Below are 23,928 nucleotides of genomic sequence, written 5' to 3'. Positions count from 1 at the left end.
TTAAGTCATTTTATTCACTTTCCTCATTAAAGACATATGTCACAGAACACAAACCTAACACAGGAAAGCACATACGGAGCTTTGCTACCTATGCTGCACAACACCTCTGATGCCCAGTAACATTTTCAACCCAAAGATGGTTATTTCTAACGGTATTCTTTAGCGCTTTTATTCTTTTCCCTCTCAATGAAGTGGTGAAATTGAAGCCCCTGAAAGGCGTGCTCTGCTGGTCAGATTGTCAAATCTTTTGTGAGCAGCTCCAGCTCATTCCTCACAAAACAGAGATGCCCTGACAAGGTAAAGGAGACAGCAAAATTTCCCAAGATAGTGGTCACCCCCGGACCACTCCACTGACAGTGGCAGAAGAGCTGCCACACAGTGACAGACTTAAGATTCATCCAGCCCATAATCTTCTCTCTAACAGCAGACAAGTATGTGGCACCTGTGGAAGGATGCAAGACGAAGGCAAATGCTTCCTGACTTTTCTCCAGCAAACTAAGCCAGCTGATGTCTCAACTTACCAAGCATCCTGTGGACAAGTGCTGCAATGCTAATTTCTTCATTATGTGGATATAAGTATAAAATAAGTAGAAAACTCTGCTCTTTTTTCATATATAGTACCCAATTATTTCCCATGTGCATCTTAGTAAGTGAAAATGGGAAAGCTCCATATTTTAGTTGCCTTACCATCCAGTATTCTATGTACTGGTAATATACCTTTATTCCTGACAGCTCTTTCTCCAAGTGAAGATTTTATTTCTTCGCATAAAGAACCTGTTACATTGCTTTCATCATCACTTTTATCTTCCCTGTACTTCTGCGAGATCTGCTAAAACCTTCAAGAGATATGCAGAAGTACCACAGCTATATACTCTAACATAATGATGCTTGCTGATTTATTTCCCGTTTCTCATTTTTAAACCTGCCTCACTAGACACAAGTCTGCAAGTGCAGACAATCTGCCTTATATTCAAAGCAAACTCTTGATGTTAAATGTCAGGGTTTGCAAACTCAAGACAGCAATTTCTAAGCTGAGGTGGCCAAACAATCAGCAGCAAACTACCCATCTGAAGCTAGCTCCTCCTTATGTCTACCTGCTCAGCAGTATCAGAAAATAACTGACAATATTCATTAAACATATTCTTCATCTGAAATACCCCACATGAGCAACTGCTTTAATTACTAAAGGGATGAAAAGTAATTACAGAGGAAAATTCTGCAAATTCAGTCTAGGCAAGAAATACCCATGGGGAAGTCGTCATTATAACATCGTCCATGTGTTGCAAAAGTCAGTTGAGGAATCCTTGGTGTTGCTGGCTCTCCTTTATCAAAGCCCTTGCTAGAAGTACAAGGCACAGCCAGATGACCAAGCACCTTCCCTGTCTTGCCTCTGAACATGATGCATATGGGCCCTCCACCACAAATGTGTCTTCTTTGAGAATCTGAAAGTCAATATCCCTTTATGGTATAGTGGATGAGTTAAATACATTTCAGTACACCACATCAAGAAGTAGAGACACGATGCTCTGTAATTAAATAATACTTTATACTGGTTCATGACAACGTAACACCAAGGCGACAGCACCTGCCATTTTCATGCGAAGTAATTTACATAAACTTATTCCTCTACTTCTATACCTCCAGCTGCGTTCCATAATTTATACAGACATACAAGTTCTTCCCTCTGACATTAACAAGAGAAATGAGTTGAATAATCAGCTTGCAGTATTAAGTGCATTGCATTTACTATCAAGCAAGCTTTTTTAGTTCAGCAGATGATTAATCTTCCCTCTGAGGGTAGAGTACCAGGAGATGCAGAGAGCTGACAATTGCTCTCGGCTTCTGGCCATGCTCTCCACATGCTTACCTTGCAACAACAGCATTTGCTGGATCCCTCCAAGAGCTGCTCTAATTCATTAACCCAGCAAAAGAATTGGACAGCTTTCTGCCCGGTCAGTGAATTAAAGCGGCTCACGTAAGGAATGCCAGAGACAGTAAATAGGAGTGGGAGTTTGTGCTTGGAGCCAGATCGCTCCTTTCTGACAGCAGTGAATCTCTTAGATCAGCTCAGCTGCCAGAGGTACTGCAGCCTAATCAGCATCTCCCCTTGCAGCTAACTGTGCTGGGTGTTTCCATTAGGGATAAGAGCACTAAGGTAAACCAAGGGGGAAGAAACCAGGCAACCCAGCACTGTAAGTGAAATGCTGAGCACCAATTGTTTAAGAGAAGGGCTGCAACAGCCAGAACAAGTAAGCCAAATATGGTCCTGTACCTCAGCCTATTTTTAATCCAGGTCTTTCAGTTGTGCTTTGGGACAGTATCAAGATGCCTGGACATGAAGACCGAGAGGTCTTCCTCCCACATGCCAGGCAAGAAACAAAGCCCCACAGATGAGACTTGATCCTAAAATAGAGATTCCAAAATATGAAGCTGTTTGTATTACACCAACTATTTTGCCAATTTCTTTTCCATGCCCCAATCCTGAGACGTCTGAATGCTTTCCACTACGCTCAGATCTCCATAGCCAAGCTCATCCTCAGCTCACGACACCAACCAGTCATTCCCCTTAGTTCAGAGTTTTAGACTGCATAGGAAGGCATGGACTTTGACTCTCAAAGTTTATTTTACATAAGTTCACTGCTTATCTTTGACCTCAGGCTCCCAGACCTATTAACCCTGTCTACTAACTCAGACACCACCACTAACCTGAAATCATTCTAGCTAAGTAGCCAAGTTTCTATGAAAAGGTGCTCCCACCCTGCATCTTAAGGACCTTGTTACAGACCACATTACATTGCTGTAATGTAGATCAAGCCCCCTTTCCATGAGCGACCTTTAAGCTACCCCCATGTTCTTTGTTACTTTTGCAATTATCCTAAAGGCTATCAGCCTGAAAAGCAGGAAATCCCACATCTGACCACACCTTTTGCTATCTCCCTCTGTCCCGACAACATGACCAATCACAGGCTTTGTTCTTAGAAGCAAGCAGGGAACTTATCTGTCTTAGCTGAAGGAATTTCTGAATCATCCCATGGGAGCACAGGCTTCAAGTCAGCAGCTAAAAAATCCACTGGCTGTTGAGTCTGGGGTATTGCCTTCCCACATGTGACAGCAGCTGTGCTTGTTAGTCACAATAATGGGAGGAAAGGCTCATACCTCACTGTGAGGGCTTTTTGTTCTATTAAAGTTAGCACTGCTGTTTGAGCAAGACAGTATAATGGTTAAAGGAGAAGATCCTTAAAGCATAGCAGTCTAGTCCACATGGGCTGAACATGTGTGTCAAACAAGTAATAGCCAGCACATGGGATGTTTAACATTAGCTGTAGATGTTTGAAATTAAATAAGAAACCTGTTCTGCTATATTTTAATAGCATTCTTTAACTTGTGTAACTACTGAGCCTTCTTGCTTCCCCTAGGTCCTACATCATTAATCAGAGTACTGAGGAGAAGAAAAGTTACAAGGGATTACATCCTAAGGCAGCCTGCAGAATCAAAATAACTTCATAGAGGAGTCCTGGAGAGAAGGATAAAGAGACTTGGAAGATCTAGGATGCAGCGGATGTGAAAGTCTGGCATGTGAAAAGCCCCTTGTTGAGGCACTTTTACCCCTGCTCCCACAGGTTTCTTCATGTGCCAGCATCTGGGATCCTCTGGGTTTGATCAGTCCCAGCCATAGCAGCCACAGCAACGCCCTTGTGTGTGCCCTTACCCTTTCCCAGCCAGCTATGGCCACAAGCCTGACTCTGAGTGCTCAGCTTGCACATCTTCAACCACATCAAACAGTCACTCCAGACGTGCACACCTGTTTCCAACAGCCAGTACAAGTGCTGTGTGTAATTCAGCCTGTTCTTGGATAACTCCCCTGCCAGTCGGGCTCCCTCCACAGACTCCTGGCAACACCACTGCCTGCCAGCAGTCTCCCAGCAACACTCCCTCCTGCACAGATGGGCTCCCAGTCCCTCCTTGCAGGCTACCCACAGGCTGTGGGCTCCTTGGAGCCAGCATTAGTTGATGAAACACAGAGCTTAGCCCTGCAGAGCCACAGAGATGGCTCCTAATATGGAAGAGGAACAGGAAGGCTGGCAAGAACTTACACCCAAGGTCAAGGCTCACATCATTTCCATTAAAAAGAAATGCTCTTAAGCTCTGGACAAGGATGGGAACAGCAAAAACACATGGGGAAAGCCACTGCCCTGTTTTTTATTCCCTGTTTCCAGCTTCCTCATCCAACTGGCAGCAGCTGAGATAGTTGCATGCTGGAGATGGGCAATCCAAATCTTATGTGTTGGAATGGTATCAGACAATCTGGTGTTAAAAAATGACCTGCATTTCTGCACGCTGCATCAGGTCTAAGTTTTATTTCCTGCCTGGTCTTTCCTTATCTACTTTTTTTTGCCAAGCAAGGCACCCTATGTTCCTTTTACACACTACCAATGTGCCTTACAGAGTTTGTACTCTTTTTCTTCCTCAAGATGCCAAAGTTGTAGCATTCCCAGGAAGAAATCAAAGATATCTTATTGAAGTCATGACCAACGGCACCAACCATGCAGCCACCGCCCATTGCAGAAGGAGCAGAAGCGCACATCAGGAACCACGAACACTTGAGCTGGCACTATCAGTTCTTCCAACTGCTGGCACTGAATTCATTCAGTATTTACCAGGGGAAAAAAATAATCTCTACAAGCCAAACACCAACTACAAGTAAAACTGAAAGTATTAACAGATTAAATCCGCCCCCTGAGCGTCGAAGGCTCTCACCATAAGGCTCTTTATTAAGAAGTTAAGTCTTAACAAGTGGCTTAAGGGGTGGATAAAGCTTTTCCTGGGATAATCTGCCAGCATGTTGCCCAGTGCCAGTTCCAGGCCATGGAAAGAGGAAAGAAAACAGTAAGACGATGAAAATCTTGGTTTGGCAAATGGAAGACCAGTAGCTGAGAGCTCATCTCCTATCCTTGCTCCCTGAAGCTCCCTGCTGTCTTCAGAAAGTCAGAGAAAAGTCATTTTCTACTCCGTTAGCTTCCTGAAAACAAAACCACATTGGGATTACACCTAAAATGCATGTGCTCACCCTAATTCTTTGTACTGTTAACCCTCCAGAATTTGCCTCCATCACATCTATTTCAACGATTTGCCAATTAACACAAAGTAATTAACACTTTTGTAAGAGACTGTCTTTGGACAACGCCACCATGGTAAAACCACCACGATCATGATTTCAAGTACTACTGCTCTCTGCAGGCACTAATTTACAAGGGGAACATGCAAAAGGGGAAACCCAGTAATGGAAGGTCAGAAGCCACGTTTTGTTTATAATTCTCTCCTTTCAAGTCTACTGCTGGTTTGCTGCACACTTGAGAAACAGCAATCTAATCAGTGGCTGCTTTTCCCCAAAGCACTGTGCCGTTCTGGCTGGGCAGCCTTGTACACTTACTGCAAGAGATCCATTCTGCGTGCTGGCTGTGTTCGTGCTCTGCTCTCCATGCGGCTGCGTGCTTCCGTAGAGCGTCAGATTGTGCTCGCTGGTCTGGCCTGCATAGTCCTGAGTGTGTGGCACCCCATACTCTGTGGGAATCCCATTCTGTGGGGGTGGTGGAAATGGGATTGTGGTGAATGGCTGCACCATTGCATCAGGAGTTGCTGATGGCTCCTGGTTACCCTTAAAAAAGGAAGAAGGAGAAAACAGCTTTATACTACAGAAGGTGGATCAAAACATCAGCCTGAGAAACAACACACACGTTCATGTGAACATCCCACCCACTGTCACCAAAGTATTCCACAGTCTTCTATTATCTCTCCTATCAAAAAGCACGTGCTTTGCTCCTCTGAGCCATGACACTGTTTTCTTAATCTTTTCAGGGCAATTTTCTTGCTACTGGGTGGCATATAGCGAACAAATTACAGGGTTTGCAGACTGCATACCCCCGTGATCTCACACAAAGCTTTACACACAGTAAGGTGTTATTTCAGAAAAGGGAAGAGGCACTCACACATTGGAACAGAGAAGGAAACACAGAAGAACAGGGTTTCTCAACATCCGTAAAAGGACCATTAACTGGGTGCATCTCCTCCAGCCTGACCCTCATTGCTCACAAGCAAGCCCCCAGGTAAGCACATCGTGTGGTTCAAAGCACACCTCTCTGTTATGTTACAGTGATAAAAAGTACAGTTTTTAAAAGCCATCTGTGCAGAAGCCCCCTCCCTTGCCCTGGCAGCACTGCGTACAGAGCACAGGTATCTGTTGCTGGAATATCCCATTTGCTTCTTGCTGGCCCAAGCGTGAAGGCACCGAAGAGCTGTAGGGAAACAAGCTGAGATCCCAAGTCAGCCGCACAGTCATTCTCCCAATCCTGAGCATCTCTACAAACACACAAGGCATTAATTACCCACTCCTCCTTCAGCTTAGGGTATCCCACAGAGACCTCTTGCATAGTGGACTCTTTAGAAGCTTTTAGCGCTGTCTTAGATGTAGCTAACACCAATCAGATGACTCAGAAACAAAGAACTGACCATGCAAAAGATATCCCCAGAAGACAACAAAAATACTACCCCACCATGTCAGAAAGCCACAAGAGGGAAACAAAAAAGCATGCAGCCCTGCAGCCTCTTCGGGGAACTCACCAAGGGGGGAGCTGCATTCAGCCACCCGGGGTGAAGGAGAACAGCCTTGACATTGAAGCCCAACCCTGGGAAGCCCACGCTGCTGCACCGCTCCTACTGCTTTCACCGCCGCAGCAGAAAAAAAATCCACAGAAAAGATTTATGATAGGAGGGCTGTTTGATTTATGTGCATGTCAACAGACTAATCCTGATTTTAAATTTTGGCTGCTGTTCCAGCCCTGGGTCGTCCCCCACAAAGCCTGGAGGTGCTTGAGGCTATTCTGACACCAGCATGCTTAAATCAATGGAGTAAATCGAAATAGACCTTATCCCATGGATAGGAAAAGCAGAGTAGGAATTACCGAGCAGCCTTTCAGCAGAGAGCATGCAGGGGCTGACGGACCTCCAAAGAAGCCGGACAAACCTTTCAGTCCCTTTATCAGCCTACCTGCAGCTTTCCCTTCTGGGCGGAGGAAACAATGATAAACGCAGTGCACCTCCAGCCAGCACCGGGTCATTCAGACGCTGGCTGAATCCCAAATTTGCTCTGACATTAGTCTATCTGGTCTGCCTCCCCTGGGGGCCACGTGGCCACGCGCTCCCGCAGCTGGGGAGAAGGAGAGGGAAGGGCATTCAATACCACTTAGCAGAGCCGAGCTGCAGCCTTGGCCCGTGCTGAAGAACAGACAGTTTCAAGTCCAGCCTTGCCACCTGCATGAACACAAACTCCACAGCCTTATCTGAGAAAGAAAAATTCAGGCGAGCATGCCAGCTGTGGCCAGTGCTCAGCTCCTTGTACGCACTCCCCCAAGCAGTTGCAGCCCTGCGTTGCGTGCTTGCAGCTCTGCGGAGGTTTTTTCACGCACCAAGCACATTTTCTGAAAGCAGGGCAGGATTTTTGTTTCCCCCTCAAAAAAAGGAGGGCAGCTCCACCAGTCCTCCAGTTCTGCTCGTTCCTTTGCTATTCTCAGCTACAAAGCAAGCCACTTGTGACTCCAAAGCAGGAGGCAGGACAGGCTGAACGGTGGCCATGCCACTGCAAACCAGGTATCAGCAATCCTATTGCTCACCTGCTCAGACTGCTTATCCCCTGACATGACAGCTCCATCCTGTCCACATACTGTCTCCTTTCCAAGCTCTTCTGTTTACAGTATTTCATTGTATTTGATGGTCTGTGTTCTTCCGTACAGCCCGCATTGTCTGCCCCACTTTATTACCTTGCAAATAGGAGCTAAATAGGAAACTGCCTTTTTCTTTTCAAAGAAAAGTTTTTCCACAGGAAAAATAGGGGAGCAGAAACTATTTCCAGTCTTCCCAGAACAAGCTAGATTTTTGAGCCAGCAGCATCCCAGATCCAAGGAAGAGAATGCTGATTAGCCCCAAACAAAACCTACTCTGCCATCCTGTCAACAGTGCAGGGCTGCTCCCCAAAGGACACAGTCCAGTACTCAACCTCCCTCTTAGACTGTTTAAAATGCCAGCCCATGAACCTTATATAATCTTATTTTCAGTCTTTTTACCCTGCAGTTAATACTGTATCTTCCAGTTTAAATGCATTTCAACCTTTTAAATATTTTTTCTCCCTTCTTCAATTATCTACAAATGTTTGAAGGATGAAAAATGCTTACTCTCTTCTCTGTTGCTTGTGGCATTTTGATAATACATATTTATTTTGAGTTTAATCACACTTCTCAAGCCAAAATATCCTGGAAACTTTATTTATTGCTTCTCTCTGACCTTCCTAAGATTCTTCAGAGAAGGATTTCTGATGCAGAATAAAATGTTTTTAATACCATTGCCATTCCCCCACTCCTCAAATCACAGTAACATGCAAAAATCATATATTTTAGTACAAATGTATCCTAGTTTAATGTCTCAGGTTATCTGGAGATCCATCTTTATTATATTTGTCCAGGTTTCATCATACCATGGAGTACTGTATCTCAAATTATTTTTCTCTTGATATAATTATGGACATATGTCCCATCTTTTTTTTTTTTCTTTTTTTTTTTGTAATTTTAATTTCCTTTGATGCTTTAGAATTACTTTTTTCCCTGTTTCCACTAGCGTCAACAGAAAAGGACTCCTGATGAGATCTCTGCAGGTTTCACAGCATACTGATATCCTCCAAACCCAGAGGAGAGTCTACCTCTTCTGATATTCTACCAAATTTCAACATTTACACAACACTTCATATCTTCAAGAGCTAACAGAGAACATGCACACACACAGAAATCCCAATAATCTTCAAACATAGAACCTGAACTCCTTCCCCTACTTCTAAACCACCACGTAAACTTCTGTCGCTCAGGGCTGTTTCTCCTCACACTTCTCAGGAGGTACAGAGAGCATGGAGAAATCCTCAGATTTCTGGGTAAAGAGAAGTATTTTGTCTATCCAGTCTTTGACACACCTCACTGCATTGCCAGTCCTGCCTGTTATAGCTCACCCAGATGTTTTAAAAATTTACTCAGATGCAACAAGAAACCCAGATAGGCATGTCCAAGAGCAGTCACCATCCCCAAACGTACACAAGCATGCCACCAGAGGAGTAGGAAAACCTGGGCGTAGCTCCCTGCAAAAACTATTACCATCTTAAACCTCTGTGATGGTATGAAGTAAATTTTAATCAATGTTCAGGAGCAGACAGACACCTCTCTTAGGCACAGTGCATCAGGCTGGCAGTCTCCAGGAGGTGAGTGTAAGGGACATTTGGTTGCAGGAATAATTTTGGCAGTTCCACATTAACTGATTAGCTCTGCCAGTTTGTGCTGCCATGCACCAACCATGATAGCTGCCATCCCATGCTCAAACTGAGGAAGACTGTTCAGTGCAAGTGAAACAGTGTAATCAACATACACACACAAAAAACCCCACACAAAAACCCCCCAAAAACCACTTCATTACCATACATGTTAACCTATTGTTCAAAGAAAAGTAATAATTCCTGGGTTTTTTATTCCTTCTGTTGCTCTGTTGCCAGAGAAATCATTCATTCACATCTGGTAGGAATTCAAAGCAGCTGTCCCCTTGCAAAAACGTTATCATCTGATTCATGAGCACCCAAGCCCTCAGGGCACAAGAAAGAAAGGTGGTTACCCACCTGGGCTTTCAGGCCCCTATTCTCAGCCCTACAAAGGTCCAGTCGCATCTTTGCAGCTGCCAATTTTCCTCCTTAAGTCAGGGGTTTGCCTGTGCAGATCAGTACAAACCCATTCCACATTTTGTTTAAAAAACAGATTAGCTAAAGCAGTGAAAAATCTCTAATGGGGACACATTTCTAAGAGCTTATGCAGTTTTAAGTTAATTAATGAACTTTGCAGCTCCAAGCTAAGCAGAGGAACGATGAGTAACTGATGAGTAACCGCACGTGGTGGTACCTTGCAAAAGGGTGGGAGCTGGGGACGACAACTAAACAAGGAGCAACGTGGTTCAGCAAATGTGACACAGGATGAATTCTTTCAGCAGACAGCAGGTGGTGATCCAAGATCACGGCACTGGAGCGCCAAGAGCGAACACCAGAAATGCACACAAAGGCCTCCTGCTTCCATAAATCTGTCAAAGATCAGTCTGTTCTGTGAAGAAGTCATTTTGTTTTCCTCATTAGAGAAATGTGTGTAAGTAGAGGGATATGAAAGGAGCCTTACAGCAATGGAGCTCCAGATATCTTCTGTATTGCTATGCCATAATATGCATAGCCAGTAAAGCCTAATAAAAATTATACTCCTGGTAAAGCTAAACTAGTACAATTTCTGTATAGATATGGCACACTGCCACGAGGTAACTGGTCTGTGCTATGCATAACCCTACTGTGAGCCATCAGCATCACAGAAAGGTGCAGGGAAATGGTATGGCATGTAAACATCAAACAATCTCTTAAAAATGCCTTTGAACTCTGCTAACCCCCAAATCACTGGGATAGATGTGAATATAAGCCCATTAGTGGAATGGTGTTTCTAATACATATGTCTTCACTGAACTAATTTTATGAATCCTTGAAGCAATTCACTTGCAGCTAACGGAGGCAATTAACCTGTTTGTGAAGACCAGAGCTCCAGGCTACAACTGTTTGCTCTCTGCACTAACCTAATCCCTTCTGTAAACAGCAAAAAATGTTTGGAGCTGGGATCTGAAGAACATGGCAGGAACCTGGAGCTCCTGCCCACCCTCAACTCTCTGTAAGAAAGAGATACTTCTGAGTGAGGGGAATGCAGGGACTGAGCTGTCCCTTCTAGAACCTCGGTCACAGCCTCCTGTCAGGGATGCAAACATCACACATGCAGAGCACTGCTCCCTGGCTGTACACAGCCAGGAGAGAAAGGGCTTACCATACAAGGCTGCTGCTTAGACCCACGAGAACAATTAATTAATTAATAACGGGCTGTGTTCCCCCCCCCCCCCCTCCGTCTCACAGATCAACAAAAAAGCTGCTGTAGCAGGGTCCCTTTTCCCTTTCCTAGTCCCTTCCAACAGTCTCCCTTCCCAGTTCTCAGCTGCAGCTTCAGAGGGGCTCTGGTTGGAGCTGCCACCATCCCACCTCCAGCACACTCCTGCCCTCCCTCCCCTGCCAACCTGCCCACCGCTGAGCCCTTTCTGCACAAATCCCAGGGAAAAAAAAAAAAAAAAAAAAAAAAAAAAAATTACTCACTTTTTATTGCCAGGTTAGTTTTGTTCCCAGTTAAGAGCACTGAAACAGCTTGGCAAGGAGCTGGAGGAGAACCAGAGCCAGAAAGGACAGGGGGTGGAGAAGCTGGGGAGGGAAGGGCCATGGGCACAAGCGCTTGGATGAGCTCAGGCTGCCAGGGAGCCGCAGCCTCCAGCACTGCATTAACCCTCTCCACAGGCAATCCCACAATTTGTCCGCTGATAACAAATGTATCAACAAGCACTTTCTTCGCAAATGGGAATGGATACAAAGCAGCGTGAATGATGCTCCCCACACCCACCAGGAACTCCAACATTATGCCTTGCAGAAAAAAACACAGGCTGGGGCATTCATTACACCAAAGATAAATTCCGCTCTACACTGGTGGCTCTCACAGCACACCGAACCTACACCTACACCTGGGTTTTTAAAACTGTGCTTTTGCTCTTTAGGGCTATGAAGATACTCAAACACAAGACAAAGTGATGTACAGTATGATGAAGTCATGGCTTCCCAACTCCCCAGATGCCCCGAAACAGTGACTTGGCCATTGCAACCCTGCAAGAGCCCACAAACATGCTACAAACTCTCTATTCCAAAATGCATCAATAACACTTTCTCCATTTCATTACAGATTAGCTTCTGAATGGGGAGAGTGGGTAAAATGCCTACAGAAAAGAAATCTGGGGGTGAAAAGGATATATACAAAGGATATAACCATCTCATATCCTTTATCTTTGTACAAACCCATTCCTGGATTCAGAGAGATATGTGACCTTAACCTGACACCTACTCTCCACACTACAAAGGCATTTCTGTAACTCCAGAGAGCAAGACTGACATGTCTGTGTGGCTGGGACACAGACTGACAAAATCAACACTCTTTCTTGGTGGGTTGATCATAAAAGCACCTTGAAGAGGATCACAGCAATAAGAGGTTCTGTATTTCATCTGCACATCTGGAGCTTGATCTTCATTTGATCTATGACACACTGTGGTAATACAAAAGGATGTTGGACTTTGACTCTACTGTTATAGGTACAAGAGTAATTCCTCCTGAATCCTCCCAAAGGCAAACTCTAAATCTAGGTAGTTCTGGAAACATCTGCTGGAATTTTATGGTAATTTTGTTGAAATAAAAGGAAGTTAATTCATGGGTACACTTTTAAAAATTTAAATCGGATGTAGTCAATCAGGAAATGCCTTTTGCACTGGGTTAAGTTAAGCCTCAATAAGCTAATCTTGCACCAGTTAAAAAAAAAATCTAAAAAGAGATGCCTGCACTCACACTTGCACCTAGCTAACCATTTAAAGGCATGTCTCCTTCAACTTCCTGGTGCAAGCTTACACTAGATTATCTAATCTTCCCCTTCCTAGATATGTAAAGCAAGGGAAGAACAACTTACCCTCCAATACATACTCTATCATTCCAGGCCACCAAAAGTGTTCCATAAAATAAAGCAGCTGGCCTTTTTTTTTTTTTTTTTTTCTTTTTTTTTTTTTTCTTTTTAAATGCATTTAAGAACTTTATGGAAAAGAAATTCAAGCCCCACCTTTGTAGGAAAAGATGAAAGAAAGTTAAAGTCTTATCTTACTGTTATACACAGGAAGCACTCACTCATCCCCACGCTATCATCACTTCCAGTAATGGCCAACTTTTGCTCTACCCCTATGCACGAACACAGGCTCTCAGTGCTGAATGCATGCACGCTTGGTAAGATGCCTTTGGGCAACCTGCAAAGAGGCTTCCTGTTGGATACTGCCAAAGCTTAGGTTAGACAATGTTAATAAGGCCCAGGGCCACATCCACTTATTAACCTGAAACATACCTTTCAGATTTTAAAAAGGTTTCTGCTCCTGAAATCTACATTACTCTCCACTCAGAAGGAAAAAAAAAAAAAAAAGTTAAATGTTACTGGCACAAAGGCATCCCAACAAATGCTTTCAATCCATTCATGCTCTCTGGGGTTGATTAGAGAGAATTGTGCTTCGAGAGACATCAGGGTCCCAACATCTGCTTGCATCCCATATTAGGAATTTAACTGCCTCTGAGAATTACTGGGGAGAAGGGGTTAAGGGTGGAGAACAAAGGAAAAAGTCACCAGGATGGATATATCCTCAGCAACAAAGCCAGCAATTAAAAGAAAAACTCAGGCTCAATTTTTTGGTCCTTTAGCACCCACCCTGGTTGTGTTCTTCCCAGCTCTGCAACATTCCAAGTGACTGTTTTCCACTTAACATTCATAGTCAAACATTCTTGGGGAAAAAAAAGATTTCCATAAGATGACTAACTTTCAACAAATCAGCATGAAAATGATGTCTCAAAATACTACAAAATCGAGTCTTCCATTAATCCAGCAGGCACCCAGGGAGGCAGAAGCATGTCCCTCATAAAGGAATTACTCCTCTGTCAGGCAAAGAGGGTTAAGTTTCTTCTCTGGGACCAGAATTGAAATGAGTCACAGCTAAGGAACAGTGTGCTGCAGATGTGTCACGTATGTTTAATCCAAGCTAGCTGCCATCAGCCATTCACCAGATTAGCAAACCAATCACACTCTCCATTGCATGACTATGGATCCTCTCTCAGGGAAGCAGCAGAAACCAGAGGCCAGTGCTGGGGAAGGAATGGGTAACTGCTGTTTAGGAAAGGCCCATGGTTGCAGCAGGATACCTGCGCGCTATGTGATGATACTTTAGATGGTACAAAGGACCTGCCTGTGCTGGTTCTCTGCATTATTCCAGACAGCTAACCAGTGGTTCTTGGTGCTCCTTAGAAAAAGAAGGACAACAAAACATGGAAATAAAACAGGGAAGAAAATACCACCTGGTCCCATGGTATCTCTTGACCAGGCTGGCAAGATAGTGTCACAGTTACTGTCTCCTCAGCTAATTCTGCAATCAGATTGTGTGCTTCAAACAGCTTTGTTTCAAGGGAGAGGGTAACTCTCCAGCTGACATATTTCAGAAAACCAGCAACTGCTTTTCCAAATGCAGTCAAGGATCTAGCTGGACAGATAAGCAATTTTTCATCACGTCTCTGCTCTGTAAATGGTCTACTGCTCTGCATCTGCAAGTACATCACCAAATTCCCAGTGAGTGTGGAGAGTTATACCTCAAGAATTCAGATGGCTTTCCTGAACGTTTAAATCCTCATGAAGCTCACTCAGCCCCTTCGAAAGATTTGTATCTACTTCAGTGACAAGAATTTCTCAAAGCTGTGATACAACTATCTGGAACAGACTCTTCCAGCTCTCTCTCTATTTCCAGTGCTAGAAGAGCGCTGGAAATATAGAGAGAAAATCACTATAGTGATCTTGAAGATCACTTTTGGTGTCAGGCTTTTCTGTCCTTCTCTCGCCTGCTGTGAAGGCAATGAGCTGAAGGAAGTAGTGAACTGTGCAGAGAGTCTGCTCTGAGCTGACTTGGCTCCTGGAGGAAGGACAAACCTCAAAGCCCGGTCAGGCAGCTTCACTTATACTGGCGCCTTCAATTCCCCCGATTTCAGTGGACAGCAGGGAAGTCTTCCCGCCTGCCTGCATTAACTCCAGCACCACACAGGAAAAAAACAGCCCTGACTCTGCTGCCAGAGCAGGAGGAAGAAGAAGGGAGAAAGCACCGGGAAGGGGAGAACACATCTGGAATCAATTGGAGAGCGCTGAATGCCTTGGAAAGAACTGCAGAGCTGGCAGAAACCACAGCAAGGAGCCGCATGTTCGGACGTGACTCTGAAGCAAAGGTGGAGAACGAGACGTATGCAGCATATTTAAACACAAAACCAGAGCTCCTCTTGAGGCTCTGGGCTTTTTTTCATGCAAGCAGCTAAACATCTCAGCCCCGTCATATTTTCACTGCCACTGGGGTATCATGGGTATGCTCAGAATTCAGTACAGAAGACAGGAGATGAGATGAGGCGAACGGGACCCATCTGTGACTCGAGTACCAGGACTCAGTCACACAGCAACAACATTATATCAAGCTGCTCTCAGGGTGCAGGGCGGAGGAAGTCTGTGACTGATTTGGCACACATTTCAGAACAGAAATTTGATGGTTTAAAAACACAGATTTCTTCCCACAGTTACTTTCCTTTCCAGCATTCTCCTATCTATTGCTAGTCATTTGTTCCAAGAGTAGTTTTCCATTTTCAAAGAAGCCTCTGCTGTGTCCTGGAAAGCAGAGGTTCTGGAAAGGAGCAGAGTCAGAGAAGCAACTCACCAGTGCAGCAGCTTTGTACAGAGAGTGACTATAGCTTTCAGATATATTACGAACCTGAGGGTGTGGGAAGCATTGCTACTTGGGTTTGTGGCCTTGACCAGATGAACAGTAAGATATATGCTTCAATATGCAAATTTTAAAAATGGAATTAAAAATTCAAAAGGGAATGTGAAAGAGCTACAGAAATGACCCCAAAATTGGAAAAAGCCACATGGCTGCACACTGAAAACCTTCAAAAGCCCAATTTGTTTTCTTATAATTAAAAAAAAAAAAAAAAAAAAAAAAAAAAACCACACCTGATTATGTTATTTAAGTATATTAACTGTGAGGAAAATAAAGTAGATATTAATAATATTTAATCTAATTTAAAAAGTAATCAAGAAAACCAATAGCCAAAAGCTGAGTCTAATAAATCCAGCTCTCGTAAAAGACTCCATTTCATTTTGTTTACTGATTTCTAAATGACAGTCATTAAGTCAGCTAGTGAGAAGGACTCAGTCTTTTCAATCTTTTCCTGTCTTTGTGCTGAAAACATTATGTCACCCAAAACAGAGGTACCTGAGTGAGACATAATGGACTACAATGCAGATACAGCCAGAAGAGACAATCTAAAGCCAGACCTATAGGACAATATCCTAGAAAGCTAACAAGAGCTGGAGGAAGTCAATGCACATAAATTAATGCTGATTAAACTAAGCAGCATACACATTTATAAGCATAACGACCTCACCTCATGGAGAGGAACAAGCAATTGAAAAATGCTTTATTTCCATCCTATTACATTTTTAGGAAGCATTTATGTTCAAAAGTGACCAACAACAGCATGAGTATAGGTGCAGTTTTGTGTGCCACCTAATAATACAAACTACCAACTGGCCTTGGAATCAGGGGCTGCACTTCCCCTCCCCAGCTGTTAGAGATCCAGTCACACCACAGTCATTGCCAGAAAATTAATACAAACAATAGCCACCTGTTTGGTCATAAACTCAACTGTCTTGCCTTGTATCTGCTTAAGCACAATGCCCAAAGTGGTGAGAAGGCTGAGCATATGGCCAGGGCACAGAGATGAGGGGGACTGTCCTTCTCATGGCAGCCCACAGTTACGGTACACTAAGCACCGACTTCGAAATGCACCCGAAAACCACTTCATCCCAGAACAAGAGGCTACATGAACATTTAGCATATGCTATTGCCACTACCTGCTTCACTTGTACTTAACTTCTAGGGCATCCCCACAAAAGCCAGCATAAAGCTGATTCATACACAGTGAACTTGTCGAGTATCTCAGAAAAGATTTTCCCATTGTTACAAAATCCTTTTAAAGCCTCTTTTCCCCAGGCCATCCAGCTAATGTATGTTTACCACATTCCTGCTGTAACCATGAATCAGTATAGACTTCTTCCCTACAAAGGCCACCTGCACAGCTCATAGGTAAAGCTCGAGGTCAGTGGCACATCTGACCACCTTTCAAGGACCTCTTCCTGGGCTGGGTATCACTAAAGCAGCTCCTGCAGCCCCCACGCTCAGCAGCACTATTGGAAACATGCTGCTCCTCCCTTGCCACCATGTCAATGCCCTGGGACACACAAAGCATGGGCTGGTTTAACAGTAGCAACTTGCAAAATATTCACATTAAACTACTGCATACCACTGGCAGTCCTATTTTTAAACTGCTCTATTTTACTGAAGCTAAATCAATAAACCTTAAAAGCTAAATTGATATAAGAGCATCTCATGTCAGGGCATGTCTGTCAGCATCTGCAACTCCTTTAATATATTACTACATGAGTTCTCGAGAAGTTCACCCCTCCATAATTCTCAGCAGATCCCCACCTCCCACAGCCAAGTGCATTAAAGCTCCTTTTTCTTCTCCCTTCTTGCACACCTACAGGACAAAAACACAGGCTATGCAAAACTTAAACCCTTTTAAGCCAGTCGGTTTGCCCTTCTGTACATCCCATTTCACATACACAGTGTCAGGCTAAACAAAGCCACTCACTCCAGGATACAGGCATGAAAAAAAAAAGCATTAGCATCTGGCAACCAAGAGCAGCACCCCAGCATACGAGCCTGAGAGCAAATACAAGTCTCAGGCATGAAGAGGAAACACTGGGACATATGCCTGAGTGCTCCTGTCAATCATGCAGTGGGGGAATGCCCGAATTTTTTTTTCTTTTTAATATATTTTTATCATATTACTGAAAGGAAATGCCAGGGACTGCTGTGGCCCCTGTCCCTTGAGGCTCCACTGTTGCCATCAGGCTGCACTGCCTTTGCAGCAATGAATATTTAAACAGGGCAATAAATATTTCAAAGCACATTCAACCCAATAAGAAGTCTACTACCATAAGAGAGAGGAGACAATCACACAGGGCCAGGGTTGCTCCCTGTTCTGCCCCGCTGGCTCCCGCACAGCCTGCCCTTCCTTGGCTCTACTTCCCTCTAGCCCTCAACAGGCACCTGACAACCTCAAATATTCATGAACACAGCTCCAGTTACTTTCCAAACAAGCAAAACCACCTGTGAAAAAAGTAACAAGGTGCTCTGCTTCCCACAGAGGTGCAGAACACAGTTAGCTCATGCTTTGCTTTCACTTCTCCTGGGGCTTCTGCCTCTTGGGTGCTCATACTCAGGAAGACCCCACAGGGTCTTAAACCTTTTAATATTGCACCTTAAAAGAGAAAAATATCACCAAACCCAAAGCTCAACCAGCTCAACCTGGTCAAGAAACAGTATATGACAATCTGTCTTTACTCCCCACAACTCCCTCCCTTAATTTCAGCAGTGCATTTATTCAGGCATTTCTTGGACGCAAACAGCTTCACTGGCCTCTCAGTGGGATGCTAACAGATGTACACAGCTTGGCCATCACTGGCACAAATAAAATCAGCTAGAAATCAAGTTTAGGATGTAACAGAAAACCCATTCATTTACTCAGCTATCACCTGCTTGTCATTCACATACTGGGGGCTATTTTGACTCTCACAGTGCTAAAAGCTTGGGGTTTTTAAGCAGGACCTTAGCTGTGCTCTCACCTCTAAACTTCTTGGTTTTTAAAGATAATTTCAGGGGTAACAAATACTCTGCAGAAAATCAAAATCTCATATAAAGAAATTTATTCAAGAACAAATTTATAGGGTGATGAAACCTGCAGCCAGACTCAAAAATTATCTTTTGTAGCAGCTGCCACTGCATACCTACCTGGATTCAAAAGACCTAAGATATTTGCTGCTCACACAGTATATGGAGAAGGCTTCAGAGAACAAATACACCTACTCTGACTGAAAGGAAGCCAAAAAGACACCTTCACAAACAGCAGCCAAAGGGTTATCCTGAATGCCAGACGCAAGGTAGTCTGCCCTGGCTAAGTGAGCTGCACCATGGCATCTCCTTTCCAGGTAAAAGCTTTAATTAACAGCATACAGAAAGACAGTAATCTCTGCCTTTACTGGCACCCACAGCCCATCATTTAAAAGATAATGGCAACCAAACCGCAATCACGTGTCACGTGCTGTCAAAGGTGCCTCCTGGACTGCGCTAGAAGACACTCTTCATACCTGGATCCTGGCCCATCTCAAGGTACAAGCTGGGCACCAAATGGCTCAGCCCTGTCAATGGCTTGGGCACAGCAGGGAGCATGCAAGGGTATGTGACAACTCAGCAAGGTCTGCAGATACAGCTTTGGATTAAACTGCTAAATTCCCCTGCAGTCTCATTTCAGCTGCTTTTAGACCCTGAAAGAACAGCTGGGTCTTTGCTACGCATAGGAAGGGCTCTGCAGCACACTCAGAGTGAGTTTTCTGCTGCAAACCGGGGCTCCCACTATTTCTTCCCTGGTCCTCATAGCCAAAGGAAGAGACCAGTGCAGACCCCCAAGTGGTAGACAGCCTCCTTCGGATGGCCAGTTTCATATTCATGAAATTCTCTCTCATCCTCCTGCTCTGTGGCACGAAATGGCTCCAAAGTGAAGTATTGACCCATCAAACAGCAAAACCTCTTTCCAGACAGCATTTCAAGGAAGAGCACCTGCCTATTGAATAGGTGGATCAATCACCTGCTGCCATCCTCTGTCCCTTCTGCTCCTGAAAGAGCAATAGAATCCCTTGGTCAAGACTGGCCATCAGCCACGCCACCAAAAGATGCTGTTTACATTAAAAGCATAAAACAGCGGTCACAGCAGTGTAACTCAGAGACTGACAACAATCCTGCTGCTTTGCCAGCGGTGAGTCCCGGGATTTTACATCTCTGCTTCTAACTACCACCCCAGCTGTCCTTCATATATCACTGAAACAAAAGGATCCAGTCAGATGCAACCTGGCCCAAAAAACATCTTGTACTTTCCTATCTTATTAAAAGACCTCATACACAGAGAAAGGAAAACATCTTGGAAGATGAGCAATTACCTCACCAAGTAATTTAGAGCAGGAGCCACCATTTTACAGCAGATATCAAAATAATGAGCACTGCTCTGCTGACTGTGCAGCTCCGTGTTATTCCCATGATGCGCTGCATACCCAGCAGCATGCTAACATGGAAAAAAACAGCATCTGATCCCATGAAAGAATAAAAGAATACATTTTTGATACCACACAAAAAGTGTTAGAGAGGAAAACATCATTTAATTCCGTGGCTCCTCAGGACCTCTCATGACTCAGAAAATAAACACAAACAGATGAAAAAGTTAATTTGGATCATATCAGCTTCACTGGCAAGCAAAGGACATAGCAGGCACCCTGGGGAGAGGGAGGGAAAGATTTGCCATAGATTAGGTTACTATCACTGACAGCTGACCTAAAACACCACAAGATTTTACCAGACTCTAGCCCATCTTCTAATTTTCAAAGGTGTTACCGCCTCTTTTAAGAGATACAATGTGTGAAATATGTAACACAGAGGTCAGGGAAGAAGGAGATCCTGCAGCACAAGCACGAAAGCAGCCCAGATGACAATCCTCAACATATTAAGACCTAGCCCAATTAACTGAAACAAGAAGAAAGCAGAAGTGAATTGTTCTTTCAAAGCTGTAGAATTCTCAATGCAAAGCAATGAGGACATAAGAAACTGGAATAATTTCTCCACAGTCTGAAGATACTGCATGGAATAGACAGACACACAGTTGCTCTGTCCCACAAAGATGCTCTTTGAAAACAGATGCCCGTCTGCAATCCAACACACTCAGCTTGGGAATTTAGAGACCCAGCTTGTGGCATGGGTTCCACTGTCTCATCCTCTAGACAGGCCAGCACAGCCCACAGACATCACTGTCAAGCCTGAGAAACGTTCTTCAGCGTGAGCCATCAACACTTGGTTTTAACTCTACCTCATTTGATGGGATCTGAACTGCCCATCATTACAAATTCAGCTTTATTTCCATCCTATTAAATTTTTAGGAAGTGTTTATGTTCCAAACTGACCAACAACAGCATGAGTAGTAGCCCACAGCAGCCAATATATTGTTAACAGAAGTGTCCCTAATTTGTTAGGCCTTCAACATCCACAAGATGATTCACATCAAATGATACATCTGAAAAACTTCCCTTAAATTCTTTACAATTAAAATTGCTCTTTTAGCTTCCTCTTGCATGTCAAGGACACAAAGCCTTTTCAGTATCTCAGTATTTGGCATCACAGGGCACAAGGACCACCTCCATTTCACAGCCATGGTTGATCTTAAATGATCACAAAGGAAAAAGGTTTTGTGCTCTGCTTCTGCTCCATACTACCAACATCACACCTAATCAACAGACTCGTCTCCATGCACTTCTGCAAGAGCAGGACTAACACAGGTGACCTCACATGAGGGCACAGGATCAGCTCACATAGGCACAGTAATTCCCTGACAGAAATTTGGGACAGACACAGCTGAAGGCAATTCCCGAACCACTTCATAGCTGAATTCTTGAAGATGTCCCTGCTCATTTCAGAGGGGTTGGACCAGATAACCTTTAAAGATCCCTTCTAACCCAAATAATTCTATGATTTTAAGGTTTTATGATGGGCTACAGGAACACTCCTCTTCTAGGATTGTCTGAACAGTAGCCAGGAGGCTCATCACAACTCTGCACTTAAGCCATGTCAATCATACGTAGTTCTTTCCTGTCACTAGATTCTTTCCTCCTAGATTTAGGCCAGAGAGGATCTCAGAATAATTGTATAGTGACACACACAGCCTTCACAGGTAACCTAGAGGCCTACTACACTTTTGAAAGCCACTACAGCCTTCTACAAATGCCCTGGAAGCATGAAATTTATCTTCCTCTATCCTCCTCCAAAATACTAAGAAATTCCTATTACTCAGTTCTAGCTATTCTTCTCTGTGTTACAAATAACACAGCTCAAAGTTTCCTACCCACCCACTGAGGGGAAAAAAAAAAAAAACCAAACAAACAAAAAACCCACTGGCTTTCTATATACTTCTGCTTTAGGCAGAGGTCTGGTTGGGAGATGTGTTCTTGGCCATGTCAGCTGCCAAGCAGGATCCCAGCCACTCATCAGGCAGGGAGGCTCAGAACTGGCAAGAGAGCCAGGCAGGCAAGGATCCGAACACGCTCAGGTTCTGCAGCCTTCAGTGCAGCTTTGTCTTGACTTCTGTGCAACACTTGAAGTAACTCCTGCAGCTCACTGTGAAAACCAATTAAGACTACTCCTAACAAAACCCAAAAAATGTTCCTGAGAAATCAGTTGAGCTGAAAGGGACAGTAAAGTCACCACCTTTCTCACCTCCTCATAGCAGGGCTTGTTCGAAGACCTTCATTTTGTCTTGGGCCAAAGTCACCATCAGGCTGCTCAAAGCTACAGTTTCACACTTGATGGAGAACATGGATCATGGATCATTAATCTGCTTAAATCCGATTTAGACTCATCTCACTGAATAAGACTAAGTATTCAGAAGTCTCACTTTCTGATGAAGCACTGAGATCTCCACAGTATTTCTGCCACCCTTCGGAAGTCCATGTTCCCACACAAATTCACTCTCACACCCCTTGCAGCATTTTGATCAAAAGAGGCTTTGAAGACCTAGTGTCCCTCAGAAAAATTCTGTTAGGATGAAGGTTTGCAACTGGCTTTGGATGACCTAAATTCTTTCTGCCACCAAGAGAGTCAGCCCCTCCTTGACTACACCACTTTGTCAGTCACACTCAGTGTATTCACAGTCTGTCACCCATGTCCCTGTGAAGGAAACACGGAGCAAGGAACTGTCCCAAGTTCTCACCACAGCCTTCAGTCACCACCTTCCTCATTCCTCTATCTCACCACACTACACTCTTTGCCACAGACTGGCTCCATCACACAGTCTAATGTGACTCCGAAAAAGTATTACCACCTCCCCAACCAAAATCATATCAAAAGGCCTCCTAGAACTACTTTTCCTCCCTTTCCCACTGCTTCAAGACAGAATGCTCCATCCCAGAACAGGATGGAAACAGACCTGAGAAAGGATCTGCAAAGAAAACACAGCAACATTAAACAGCACCGCACACGAAGAAAAGCAAAAGGGAAAGTTCAAGCAAATGAATCTGCATTAAATATTTGAGCACAAAGAAAAGCTAACACAGTACAATATCTTAGAATCGACCAACAGTCAACAAATTGACAAATTAACTAATTTACTAATTTCACCAAATTAACATGTTGTTCCTCCTATACCTCCTGGTTCAGGCTGGAAGGAGTTTAGATAGATTTAAAACTATGCCTGTTGAAACTAAAATTCTTTCCCTTGCTGCCCTATTTATCTCAATCACATTTTATAAGGGACAGGAAGGGACACACACTGAAAAACAAAAGCCTTTCATACTCCTGTTCTCTAATATTCCTAAGTACTTTGCATAATGGTTCAGTTTTGATAACCTCCTTTCATATGATGCCATAGCAAAAATGAGAAAAGCTACAAAGAACAACAAATCAAATTAATGGTTTCATTCTTCACAGAGGGTACACTAGACAAAAGAGAACTAATACTATCTAAGAAATCCAAACTCCTCTCCAAGGCATTTTTAAATCAATCTTTTAAAGTAATTTAAAGCAGGTTTTGCTATTAAGACTGGAGGGAGAGCATAGGCCTAGATAAGGAGCTTCAGTGAGACCTGATAGGTGAATGATGGTCTATGCACTGCATAGGTCAAACTATGATTATCTACATCTTGGCTAATCAAAAGCAATTATCTGAAAGTTAAATATGCTCTCCAAGTCAGGTAACTCATGGAGACCAGGATTTATATACAGCACACAGAAATCCTAAACTCCACAAGACCACAACTACAGACACTATGAATTTTAAGCAGGATAACTGGAGGACAGTTCAGAGGGTTTTAACCATACTCAAGACTCCCAGCCTGAGGGCAGACTTCAGAAGCTAGAAAGATTACGCTTGCAATTACTCAGACATTTTTGGTGTATCCATGCACCCTCAGATTACAGGCTACTTTGGAGTGCAATTCCAGTTAGGTATTTAGAGACTACTCAGGGTAAAGATC

At 43.8% G+C, this 23,928-nt stretch overlaps 1 protein-coding gene across 18 annotated transcripts in view; it reads right to left on the bottom strand.

Moving 5' to 3' along the window:
• RBFOX2 (RNA binding fox-1 homolog 2) overlaps window positions 1-23,928 on the bottom strand; it is a 171,538-nt gene that overhangs the window by 55,338 nt on the left and 92,272 nt on the right. For all 18 annotated transcript variants that reach the window (XR_005700509.1, XR_009207754.1, XR_009207755.1 and 15 more), the window contains one exon: window positions 5,432-5,656. Coding sequence is in view for 9 of the 18 variants with exons in the window: in XM_040061845.2 (XP_039917779.1) it covers window positions 5,432-5,656 (225 nt within the window). In the remaining 9 variants the exon portion in view is untranslated. The remainder of the gene's footprint in view (window positions 1-5,431; window positions 5,657-23,928) is intronic.

This window comes from Hirundo rustica, chromosome 4 (assembly GCF_015227805.2).
Source record: "Hirundo rustica isolate bHirRus1 chromosome 4, bHirRus1.pri.v3, whole genome shotgun sequence".
NCBI classification, from domain to species: domain Eukaryota; kingdom Metazoa; phylum Chordata; class Aves; order Passeriformes; family Hirundinidae; genus Hirundo; species Hirundo rustica.
This window is presented reverse-complemented; position numbering and strand designations above follow the sequence as displayed.